This window comes from Taeniopygia guttata, chromosome 9 (assembly GCF_048771995.1).
Source record: "Taeniopygia guttata chromosome 9, bTaeGut7.mat, whole genome shotgun sequence".
Taxonomy (NCBI): Eukaryota; Metazoa; Chordata; class Aves; order Passeriformes; family Estrildidae; genus Taeniopygia; species Taeniopygia guttata.
The window spans coordinates 20,843,877-20,856,727 of NC_133034.1; the positions used below are offsets into that span (position 1 = coordinate 20,843,877).

A 12,851-nucleotide genomic window follows, 5' to 3' on the forward strand; every position below is an offset into this window, starting at 1 on the left:
AAAGAGCCTATAAGAAAGAAAAAACAAACCAAAACAAAACAAACTGAAAACCCAAATCCCAACCCCCAAACTCCATTTGACTTCTATTACATTTTGTGCTCTTGGACAGCAAAGTCATGATTCATGAGAGGAAACCAATGGTTCCTCTTATCTTCATCTTCTGTGGACAGCAGGGTACACTTATTCCAGTTAATAACTGGGGAGAGAGAAATGTATTTATGGCAAATGGATGGATGTTAAAGAAAAAATCAGGATATGATTGAACAAGGGAATCTCTGCCAGCTGACCAAGAGTAATTGGTTTTGGGTGTTATTTACCGTAGTGTAGGCCCCACTCTTCACTTTCATGAAATTGCTCTAGACTTACTTCTATGCAAATAAGAGCGAAATTTATTCAGTAGTTCAGCTGAATATCACCACTACATAGGAGTAACTTTCTGAAAAGTAGAAAAACCAACACTATACAACCATATATTTGTCATCAATCAGTGAAATATTGCACGACTTTTTCTGAAAATGCATGTGGTGTCACATGAACCATGGATTATTTCTAGAACCTTTTGTATAGCCTCAATTGCTTAAAATTACTGCTGAAGTGGTTTTTACAAACCCCTGAATGAAACAGGGTACACTGTATGCCTCACCCTCCCAAACTGCCTCCTGCCACAAGGTTCTGCCCCATTTCTCATTTTATTCCAGGGAAAATTTATCAAGTGTATAAATCAAGTGTATGGCACAGGATCTGGCCCACAACTGTTTTGTAGAATTTCTTTTTCTATCCTTCCTGCCCAGGAGGTCTAGTGAGGCTCCCTGACTTCCTCACTAACTGAAAAAAATCACTATTTGAATTTTTTTTTTTTTTGGTCTTTTTAACAGTGCAATTGAAGTGTTATCAGCTCATAGGTATATAACCTCTTGTTAACTGAGCTCTGGTATTATCACATCTGAGAGTCAGTGGTTTTAGCTTCCATTTGAAAAAAGGTTACTGGCTCTTAGAACTGTAAAGCAAAAAGCCTGGCTAGCCCTATAGGCTCAAAACCTCCACTTTTTTTTTTCTTTTTTCTTTTTTCTTTTTTTTTTATGGTTTCGTTATGAAGCTCAGCTCACAGATGCTGTTGCCTGGCCTTGCTGACATCAAGAGTGGAAAATTCAGATTACAATCTGTCCTGAATTTATAGCAACATGTGGCCCAGTTGTCAGTCTCTTCCCTTCCAGATCGGAGCAGAACAGAGCAGACTTCCAACTGCTGTAAAGTGTCATTGTGTCTTTGACATATAGGTCAACATATAGATTTGAGGATCAGGAAGAACTAAATGTTCCTTTCTATATATAGATTTTAACATATAACTTACTACAGCATGCTAAGGCTGCAAACTCTGGTACTAATCTTTTCTTTGCATCCTTCTTACTTCAGGGTTTGTATTTTTTTTAATATAGAAGACTTTTTTTCCCCTGAATTTTGGGCTTACATACAATATCCATCAGCATATTGTAAAGCACATTTTAAAGCCTGGCAGCGCTCATAAATCAGGATAGTTATAGTTGTAATAATTTCTGTGAGTAGGTGTTCATGTGCATGAGAAGATATGCAAAATTGGACAGTGAGATGAGCCATGATGAACATTAAAGGTCCAGAAGCAGATCGATAGCTGGTGTCAATTGCCAGGGCTTCATTGATTCCAATGGTCCCACAATAAATACTAATTCAGCTGGAGCTAAAAGCATTGTCATCATCTTATCAGCTGCTCTATGGCAGTGGAGAATGCAGAATGAGGGGCAGGCATTACCTCCACTCCTTTGAATGCTGCAAAAAGGTAAAATTCCCTGGTCAGTCTCATGTTTTGAAATGTCCTTTATTGGCTGCATGTGGGTATGCATGCGGAGACAGATGCACACAAGAAGGCATTTTCTGAGACAAATACACAGCTTCTACTGCTGTGTACTTTTATCTCCAAACGAAAACAAAATAAATTTCAAGAAACTGTATAAAATTTGCTTGTACAAATTTGTTGCACTTCTATGAGGTTTTCCATTCATCCCAGTAGCAAAGGGTCACGAAACTCAGGTTTTAATCCATGATTTACATACAATACTCAAATTATTTTTCAAAACTAAAGCTTATTACAGAAATTATGGTTTCCCAGGTGTACAAATTACTGAGAATTATAATATCAACAAAAAGGAACGAAGCCAGGTTGCATATAAAATTCTACACCTCCTAGGTGACTCTCAACAGGTTTTTTTCCTAAACATTTTCCACCAGATAAAGTTCATTACCTTGTTCTCACAATTTCCCATTTCACAAAGTTAAGGTGTTACTGAACCTGTATATCAGAAATTAATTATACAATGGCATGAACAGAACCTAAGAGAAAAGGGACTTTGTGCATGGATGGTGATGAACTCATTGATTCTGCTGCAAAGTTCTCTTGAACACCTTATCAAATGCTGCTGATTTCTGGTCTGCATACAAATGTGTTGATGTGCCAGAATGTAATCAAATTAGAATGTTTAGAGGAAAAGCTCATTTGCCATGTTTCAAATTGTTCATATTTACTTGGAGGCCTCAGGAGGGCATCTTAATCTTAGAGTGTTATTATTTCAAATAGAAAGAGAATTTTAATGTTATTTGGAGAAAGTCCCTTAGCTTGCAGACTGAAAAAAAAAAAAAAAAAAAAGGCAGAACTGCTGCAACAGATATTTTGACAAGGGCTTTGAATGAAAAATAACAAAACCTCTGAAGGGAATTTCCCATTAATCTAATTTATTTGGAAGCACATTTTCACAATATTAATTAAATTATCTTCTGTTCGCTTACATTAAAAAGCGACCATCTGTAACGGTTCAATACTAGAAAAAAAGGTGGGGGGAAAGGCCAATATTTTAAACTAACATCACAGGCAAAAAGCAACAACTTCCAAACATCAAAGGAATACCATGATGTTTGACAGCTTCCTATGAAGTCAGCTGTTTCATCTCCTAGTGAAGTTGGCAACAGAAATTCCAGCATCTTCTGTGCAGCGCTGTCTTTAAAACTGTAACATGTTTATTTGTTAGACCTCTATTCATCTGGTTTTCAGGGTGTGTGAGTAACAAAAACATCCAATAATTAAAGACTTGTGACACATGTTTAGTACAGACAACAAAAATAACAACTACATTTTCCTATGGAGGATTTTATCCGGGAAGTTCATCCATGCCTTGGAAATCTTCCATGGGTGGAGAATACCAGGTAAAACTGAGATACCATTGAGCAAAATGCAGTTTTTATCGGTTTTATTTCTCCTAGAAATGTCAGCACAGCACATTATATTGCCTGTAATTTTAATAGATAAACGAGACAATGATTCCATTGTTATTTTTTTTTCTCAAAATGGTAGAATACATTTTCTTAAAAAGGTCTGCAAACATATTTACAAAAGTGTGAAATCAATAAATGCAGGCTCTTTATATTTTTACTGAACTTCCAAAGACTGACGGATATCCTAATTTTATTGTAAATCTGGTCCAAGGATGATACAAGAAATTAAATATCACACTCAATTTTGCTTTTGTGTATGCTACTATGAAAAACAAATCAAATAGATAAAATATTTTGAAAAGAACAAACTTATATTCCATGAAGCACATGAAGATATTTCAAAACCATTTCTTATCTTTTCATTTCAGCTTTAAAACACCTCTTGCTCTTTCTCAATGTTGTGTTAAAACGTGGGACACCATCTTACTTTTGGAAAGCCAGCTGCTGTAATGTCAGTATAAAGTAGCCACTAAAATATCATTCACAGTATCTGCATCACAGGAATGGACTTTTTTTTTTTCCCAAACAGTAGTGACAAAATTTGTGTTGTTGCCTTCATCTTTCACATTTTAAATACTATTGGCTGACAGAAATAAAGTGTAGTGTCATGCTTGGTTTACCTAAATCATTTATTTTGTAACTAATAAAAGTAAACAATTACCAGATACTGTATATATAGAGATATATAGATATATGGCCACAAAAAAACTATAGTAGAAAGTTATTTTGGTTTTGATAAAGTTAAGAAAAGCACATAAAATCATATTTCATTAATATCTTGTTTTATGGCCATAAATATTTTTGTGGTTTTTTTGTTTTGTTTCATCAACATAGCAAAATACAATCTTCTTATTAAACAATAATTATCAGATGGCAGACAATTCTTTTTATTGGTTTACATTGGCAGGTCACAGTCTAAAAGCACAACCACATCAGGCAGAAATTGCACACAGACCGCCCTGGATTTTGAAGACTATTTTTTGTGCTTCTACAAAAAAACCTTAATTTAAAACTGGGGACTGTAACAAGTACTAAGTAGTTTTCTAAGTGGCTTTCTTTTCTTTCTTTCTTTTTTTTTTTTTTTTAATAGGTATGTAAAAGAACTAAAATTGCAATACTTTATTTTGGTTTCAGCTTAATTTTTAATGTCTGTGCTCGATGTTAGCAAACATGCTTTAAACTTCTCAACAATCTTTTATAATAAAAGTTCAATCACACAATAAAACCCAGGTGATTATTTTTCCTATCATGGAATACTGCAGATTTATTTCAATTTGGCCTGTTCATCGCCTATTTTTTTGGTGTTGATATTGCATTTTTAACTCATTCCTGAAATCTGGAGGAGATTTACATGTGATGACAGTCACAATGTCAATATTTCTGTAAGAAATAGCTGTGGTGGGGCAGGCCTATAAGTATGCAGTTTTATTGTTGTAGAAGGCACCCTCATGTCTTCAAAAACCAGACTGGTCTTAAGATATTACTCTTTATTTGAGACAGTTACCATTACTTCATTAAAAAATGACAAAACAGCAATAAACATTTTAGCTCTTTAATGAGCAAAGATCAGGTCTCTTAACATTGGAATAATATTCGTTATCCAGATTATCTTTATTTCACTCAGTGACCAGTAATATGGCCAAGAAATACAAAGTAATTTTCCATCAAGTAGTATACAATTTTTGTGTGTAATAAGCTTTCATTCTTGAAAAAGAGTAACTGAAAAGAAATGTTTCTGTTACTGCAGTTAGTTTGTCAGAGAAAGTTCTTCGCATTATCTTACAAACTATCAAAATTGCTAGTAATTTGAAAAAATGTAAAAAAAAAATCACATAACTTTAGTCTAATAGAAATATAGTACAGGTAAGAGAGAAAGTATTTATCAGGGATGTGCTCTTAAGTCCATCTCAATTATTTCTTTTATATAAATGTACATCTGATTACATATACAAACATTTTGAAAGGACCATGGTATAGAATTACTGGAAAGCAAGAGGGGAATGAAAAATTTCTTGTGATTTTGGAACATTCACTTCAAATCACACAAACAAATGTAATATCCAGATTTTTAAATTTCCAGTTGTTGGCTCTCTCCCCATTCTCATATACCATCTTTTTCTATACTCTTGCCATCTGGTCTAGAGAATTAATTGGAATGACAAAGCTAATGAATAGCCAAAAGGGAATTAACAATATATTAAAGTATTATAAGTAAACTTTGTAACATGCAACATGAGTTGAAACAATAAGCTGAAAGGTGTAATCAGAGCAGTAATACTGGGGCATTTTTAAATGGCAAAATATCATTGCAATTAAATTTTTGGACACACTTTACCTCATCAATTTGAACAAAATACTCTGTAATTAAATCACAGAAAATTAGAAATCCTTCATCAAAGGAGATTCCATTAAAGTTATAGTTATTTCAAAGTCAGAAATTATTTAGGTGGAAAGGAAAAAGAACATTAATAGTATAAATTTTTTTGTCTGGGATTCATATCAGTGAGGGTCCACCACTGTATACCTAGAATGCCATAAATACCTTTAAGAACTGTTGCAATCCCTTATTTTTTGGAAGCTACCATGAAATATTTTACTGTAATTACTTTTGCCCCTTTAAAAAACTTCTTTAGGTGGTGCCAATTGATGGAGAAAGCTTCTATTAAAAACTCCAATGGGATGAGAAGAATTTTAATTACGGCTTAATCAGCAGCACAGCCACCAAGCATATAAATTATCATGCACATCGTGCTAAAAATATCCAGTTTCCTTTATTCCCACAACTTTTATACTGACAGCACTTATGTGATAATGTTGTACCTGCCAGGCTGTAAAACTTCTCTGACTGGCAGATTTCAGCATGAGCCCCTTTCTAAGGCCTTAACAGCATTGGTGCTTTGTGTACTTATTCAAATATGTAAATATGGTCTACACAAGAAAACAGGTCCAAATAAAAATTGGTGAAAATTATCTGACATTCCATTAGTGTGTCCCTTGTGCATATTTATAGGTTTTTAAAATTTTCAGTCATAGTTCTTTCCTGTTTGTGTTGCACATGCCTAATTCCATTATGTAACTTAAATCTTCAAAAAATTAATACTTGAATGTGAATGAAAAAGTATCATTCAGGACAACTGCTTCAAGCAATTGCAAACAGTTGGGTTTTTTGTTTTTTGTTTCTTTTTTCTTTTGTTTTGTTTGTTTCTTAAGTTCATTTGATATATGTACAATTCATTTTTTTCAAAACCCCAAATGTTCTTGATATGTATATTCACATAATATTCCTCCATATTTAAATAGTAAGAGTCTTGTAGGTTGAAAGCCAAGTAATCTTCAGTAATATCACCTACTGTAATCCATCAAAAAATAAAGTTTGTTTCGTCTTGTCTGGCTATACCCTGGTTGTTGAGTGTGAATGGGGGTGGGGATGAGGATGGGGCAGAGTATTGTTCTGTCCTCCAGTAAATGTGTTGAATGTGTGTAGGGGCTGAATCCCTGGTATAGTGTTGGGGATCATTGTGATGGTGTTGGGTGTCATTAAGGGGATATCATCAGGAGACCTTCTCATAGCTAGTGTGTAGTCTGGGGGACAGGCGGTCCTAAGAACCACCTCATGTGGATGGATGGACTCACATTCATGATCCAAGTCAGTGTGCTTCATTTGGAGGGACATTATCTCCTCTTCTTGTGCATGGGTGAGATCATTGGTAGTGGTACGTTGTGGGCTACATCTCCTGTGAACATCGTGTCTCCGCTTGTCCTTTTTGTAGTACAACGCTGCGAAGGCCAAAATGTTCAGGAACAGCAAAGATGCGCCAACCGCGATAGTAACGCTCAATTCTGTTGAGTAGTCCCTTTGATCCACTGAAAATGGGCTTGGCTGCTGTTTGGGATCATCTTGTTTGGCTGTAGGAAAGGCTGAAGTAACTGAAACAGAATTTTTCCTTGTGGGTCTGAAAGTATTATCAGTCGATGGCACTTTAGTTGTGGTAGAGGTATACTGTGAAATGTCGTTAAGATTGTGCAGATGAGGTACCAGTTCCAACCAAAGGTTCACTTTATTGGCCCTATAGTGTTCTTTAACTCGTGGTTTTAATCCAATGTGAAGATACAGTTGGTCTTTCTGAGAATATCTGGTCCATGCTACTTCTTCAAAACGATTTGGTTTTGTGTGGATGAATTTTGTGTCTTGCGGCACTGGTTGATTTGGGTCACTGAAAGAAAAAGATATCTCCAATGTTATAAAGCATTTCAAATGGAATTATAAAATTAACATAATTAAGATTTTATACTAAACGTTTAAGACTGCCATTGGATGGAGCAGAGTGCTATTCCCTAAAATTAGAGGCCTTAATAATATTGATTAGAAACAGCATTATGCAAAAGAACCCTTCTTTTACACAGACTTCAGCAACTTCCCGATTCTTAAAAATGTTGGCGTCTCACAGTGAAAGCCTGTGCTGCTGAGGGAAGATTGCCTGGTGTGTGGTGATGTGGACAAATGTCTGTGAGAGACCACTGTGAGAGAACATTAATATTTTCTTGTCGTTTTTAGCATCAAAAAGTTCATACAGCTCTGCATTTCTCTTCCTGTGAATCGTCTGTGTCCTTCCAGAGGGGAAGGATCATGGCAGAGCACATCTAAGTACAATGCATAATCAAAAATAAGTGGTCAAATGTAACAAAGGTTTTTGAACTCCAGTGGAAAAAACCAAAAAAAACTAATGAAGAGGGCAAAACTTTACAAATTTAAAGTCACATATTTTATGGTCAGAAGTGAGACTTTAAGACAAAATATGCTACTAAAATAACCTGTATTATATTTGATGCAATATCTATGTAATTTTATGTCTCGTGGGATGAAAGTATCAGTTGTGAAGTAAAGGCAGATACTAATGTAGCTGTTTTTAACTCTACATATATGTTAAATGCTTAGTTTTACACTTTGGCAAAATTTCCTTAATTTGCTTTGTGTATATTTTAAAATTTCCTCACAGAAAGTCTACAAAGATATTTTTCCCTCTTTTTCCTAGAACATGTAAGTGAGCCAAGGGACATTACAGTAAACATAAATATCCAACTCAATACTTAATCTCTTATTCATCCTACAAAGACAGAGGAATTCCCAAGGGAGACAACAAAAGGAAAGTTTGCATACAAGACCATTCATTATCTGGTACTCACCCAGTTTTTGCAAAGTTTGTCCAGTACGTCATCACCACTGCACTTAGCATGACATCATTTTTGGAGAAATTACAAGGAAATAACTCAGTAGGACCAATCATGGGGATTCCTAGTACGTAAGGAACCTCATCTCCATGGGCTGCATCTGCCCATGCAGGTACCTGATCTGTCTGGCAATGATGGTAGAAGGCATAGAAGTACGTAGGCGATCCAAAATTCGAGTGAAGATCTGCTGTGGCCACTGCTGGTGCAACCCACTGGTGATCAGTAAACAAAGCCAGCAGTGTTTTCCTTCTGGTCTCGGGGTTGTGCCGGTCTGCCCAGTCTGTGTACATAAATTTAATCGTTTCCCTCAATATATCTTTGCCTTCGGGGTATCCGTATAAGTTATCGACAAAATTAGAAACCGCAAAGTCAAAATCGCTGGCTGATATGCCATCTTCACTATCCACAATGTTTTCAACAAACTTCAGCCCTTCCCCTTGGTTAACTCCCAGCATGATGTCATAGTTGAGGAACTCTCCTTGCTCCATCAAGATCTGCGGGTCGTCTGGTATCACGTCGCCGTCGATTACTGGTCCAAAGGCTATGTGGTATCTTGCTGGTTGGATGTCCTGGTCGACAAGTTCTCTGTAAGGCTTCTTCTGTAGACATTCTACCAGTTCTACAGTGTCTGACATGTTGCAACCAACTTTTGTAGCCAACATCCTGGCATATTTTGCAGGCTGAAAGCTAACTGCCCAGCTGGAGAGAGCTGTTCCGCTTTGAGCTATTGCTCTTTGAAAAAGTCCTGTGGGGAGAAATATTTGAAAACTACTGAAGCGACCTTGAAACAGGCACAGACTTTGAAAGATTCAAAGGAGTTCTTTGAAACAATAGAAAACTTTAACAGAAGAGATACCTGAATCTTAATAGTACTTAAATATACGGGGCGGTGAGATCTGACTGCTGTTGTACCTACAGGTAATGTGCATAAAATAAATGCAGTATGTGTTGAAGCAAATGATTCTCCCTCAATATAGTCCAGCTGAGGAACAGATTTTTGAAAGAAACTCAGAAAGAAAAAGGAGTGGCATTACCTTATGTAGGACAACACTATCAGGTTAAAAAAAATCTTAAAATTAAGTATAGCTTGGAGTAAAAATCATCAAGTCTCTGAAATGGGTCGCAGTTTTAGGTATTGTTCAAGCCATCAGCAGCATGCATGCATACAACTACATGTGAAATTAATCTATTGCACTTTTTAATGTTTTCTTTGGGATTAAACTTGGTTTGAAAGGTGCAGTGCTTTTAAATTGTGCATCCCTGCAAAAGTTTATATTCTGGAGCAATAGATGAGAAGGTACCAGGGAGCTATTAAATTTATGAGTGTCTAAGTCAAAATCATTTCTTGTAAGGAGCTTTTTAAGGCAGGTTTATATTGATCACCCTTATATAAAAAGGGAAATTATGTATTTTACACTGTTTAGCTTTATAATTCATAGATTTAAACATATGTTCAGGTATTCAGTTAAGGGAGAAAGAATGATCTGGCATATAAACTTGCAGTAAATCCCAAAGCCTTCAGTGCAATTAACTTGAATTTTTGCAATTTAATTATCACTCTGGACCAGGAATTCTACCCAAAGAAATAACAAAATACATTAAAATTTATGTTTTCCTCTCCCTTCTGTAAGGATTTTATAAAACATGTCATGGATGATAGCCTCACCCTCTTGTAATCAGTGAATTAGTTCAATTATTTTGCTATTGGCTTTAATGTGCTCAGAACTCCATTCTTGTTTTGATACTTCTTGTGCTCCCTTTGCATTTTTCCACTCCATTCGAGGATAGTACTTTGGGTTCTGAAAGAGATTATAACTCTGAACCTCGTGTAAAATATTCTTCAGAAACTATATTTAGGTAATTTAGGTTGTATTTAATCAATATTTAGGTAACAGTAGTCTTTCTGCTGTTTTGTGAGGAGTTTGGGTTTTCTTCATCTTCACAGAAGTTAATTTCAGTACCATACCTTTTGCACAAACTACTGGAAAATATTTTATACTGGACCCTACCTCCTATAGGCCACTCTGGGTAATACAAAATGGCCTATAGTGTTCGAAAGTTATGCTGATTTAAGACATATGTTGTTCTAAAGATTATTTTTGTTCTATATTTTGGTCTAAATTTTATTTTATTTGTGCTGATGGACACCTGGAGTCATTCCACCATCCCTGGTGGAAACTGAAAGGGACTAAAAGTGACACCTGGCCTCACTCAGTTCCACCAGGAATCTTTGCCCAAGTGCTTGATGAACAGCTGGATACTCCCACTAGAGGAACTGGAGTCAAGACACCCAGCTCACCTCAGAAATTCATTCCAATTATGCACAAGATGGTTTTTGCTTTGATAAGCAACATATTTCTATTGCTAAAAAATCTCCTTAGCCTCTAAATCAAATCAGAGAAATGTTTTTACAGCTTCTATTGCAGCACCAGACCTTGTACACTCAAAAATAAGTGGGAATCTGTTGCTGGCAGGAAACGTTTTACAAGCTTCTCAGCTTCTCATTCAATGATTTAAATCATTGTATTAAGTCCCAATTGAAAAGTCTTCAAATTAGATAGGTATAGAGACTGAAATGTGTAAACTCAGGCCTCTTCTTAAACTTATGAGAAGTCATATCCAAGGTATTATTTTCTTGCAAGATATGAGTAAAAATGAGAATGAACTTGAGCTATAAACAGCTAAAAATATATTTGCACATTTATAGGGTCAGATATTGAGCTAGTATAAATCAGCTCAAAGTCAGTAGAATTACCACAGAGGATCCAGGCATTGTAATAAATGTAACTAAATGACAAAGCTGAATTTTCACAAAGATGTATTTCATGATAATCCATAATGTGTGTGGGTTTTTGCATATTGTGTAAATCTAACTTTATTGCTTTATTAAATATGTCTGGACAAGGACAGAAAGTGTAAGCTACGTGTAAGAAAATGCTGATACAAACACTGTGGCTTGCTAAGTGCTATATAAACATCAGATGCTGGATTAAGTAAAAGTGGTCAAGTCCTCTGGCCATAAAACCATCTGAGGAAATGAAACTAAACATCCCTCCTTGTGCTGAAGAATGCTGACAGAGCTATTCCTCCACTCAAACCATTTGGTGAAAAATGAATGGTATGAAAAATTAATTTCATCTGTCACAGAATTCGTGGCAGAAATTTGTACCTCACGGGATGGAGAACTACATTTTTATCTGATAATGTGTATTATTATTATTGCTTATGGGCTTCAGACTGATGGAAAGAAGATTTAAATGTTCAATGGGCCACAGTGCTTTGTGACCCTTATTCAGTGTCTCACCACAGTAAATAATAATAATTTGCATATATTCATCTGTATTTTGAGAGCACTTTGTGAAGATGGGTGCTGCTCTGCCCACTTGCAGGTGGGCGGCTGTGAAAGCTCCACCTTGAAATAGGCTGAATTCTTCCTCCCAACTGCAAAGAGACTCAGAGGGGAATGACAGAAGCAAAGAGAGCTTCTGAACTTATATCTTATGAAAGGGACAGGTTGATAAGCACAGAATCACAGAATTCCAGAATGGTTTGGGTTGGAAGGGACATTGAAGCTCATCCTGTTCTACCCAGGACATTTCCACTATCCCAGGTTGCTCCAAGCCCCATCCAACCTGTCCCCAGACACTTCCAGGGACACAACCAGAGCTTTCCTGGGCAGCTGTGCCAGGGCCTCATCATCCTCAGAGGGAAGAATTTCTTCAAATTAAATCTGATCTAACCCTGCCCTTGGTCAGTTTGAAGCCCTTCCCCCTCATCCTATCAGTACATGCTTTTGTAGAAAGTCCTTTTCCACCTCTCATATGTGAATGTAAAACAACATGAAACAAAAGGGGGTCTGGAAATGTTAAGGAATTACTTATTTGAACATGACCAATTTATATTTTCTTTTGGTTTTTTTTTGGTTTTTTTTTTTTTTTTTTAACTTTTTAACGGCAGATCTAACCACCTCCAAATGAAACATAACATGGGAGTGTGGTGAGTTGTTCTGTTTAATCCAAATTTCATCAAAGCATGGGTTTGCTTCTAAAAGAAATCCTCAAAAATTTACTTCTACTGGACCTTCTTCAGGCCCCTCTAAGATGCCTTGATCTGCTGTGTTGGCAACATAGTGCCTCAGTTTTCCCCAAACAAATTCTGGTCCTGGCAGAATTCTGGCCATGTGTTGGGGTATGACAGGCTATCATTTGCTGATAAAAGGCAACACATGACTGTCCAAATATTGTCAATGTGGCATTTTGTATTGATGTCACATTACTCCAAGGAGATTGATTTTAACACCAAGAGTTAGGGGAAGATAAGCC

At 36.1% G+C, this 12,851-nt stretch overlaps 1 protein-coding gene across 15 annotated transcripts in view; it reads right to left on the bottom strand.

Annotated features, from left to right (window-relative positions):
• Window positions 1-3,258: 3,258 nt before the first annotated feature.
• NLGN1 (neuroligin 1) overlaps window positions 3,259-12,851 on the bottom strand; it is a 424,671-nt gene continuing 415,078 nt past the window's right edge. For all 15 annotated transcript variants that reach the window (XM_030280465.4, XM_030280463.4, XM_030280458.4 and 12 more), the window contains 2 exons: window positions 8,485-9,274; window positions 3,259-7,514 (listed from right to left, as the gene is read on the bottom strand). In XM_030280465.4, the coding sequence (XP_030136325.2) occupies window positions 6,692-7,514; window positions 8,485-9,274 (1,613 nt within the window). In that variant the 3' untranslated portion in view covers window positions 3,259-6,691. The remainder of the gene's footprint in view (window positions 7,515-8,484; window positions 9,275-12,851) is intronic.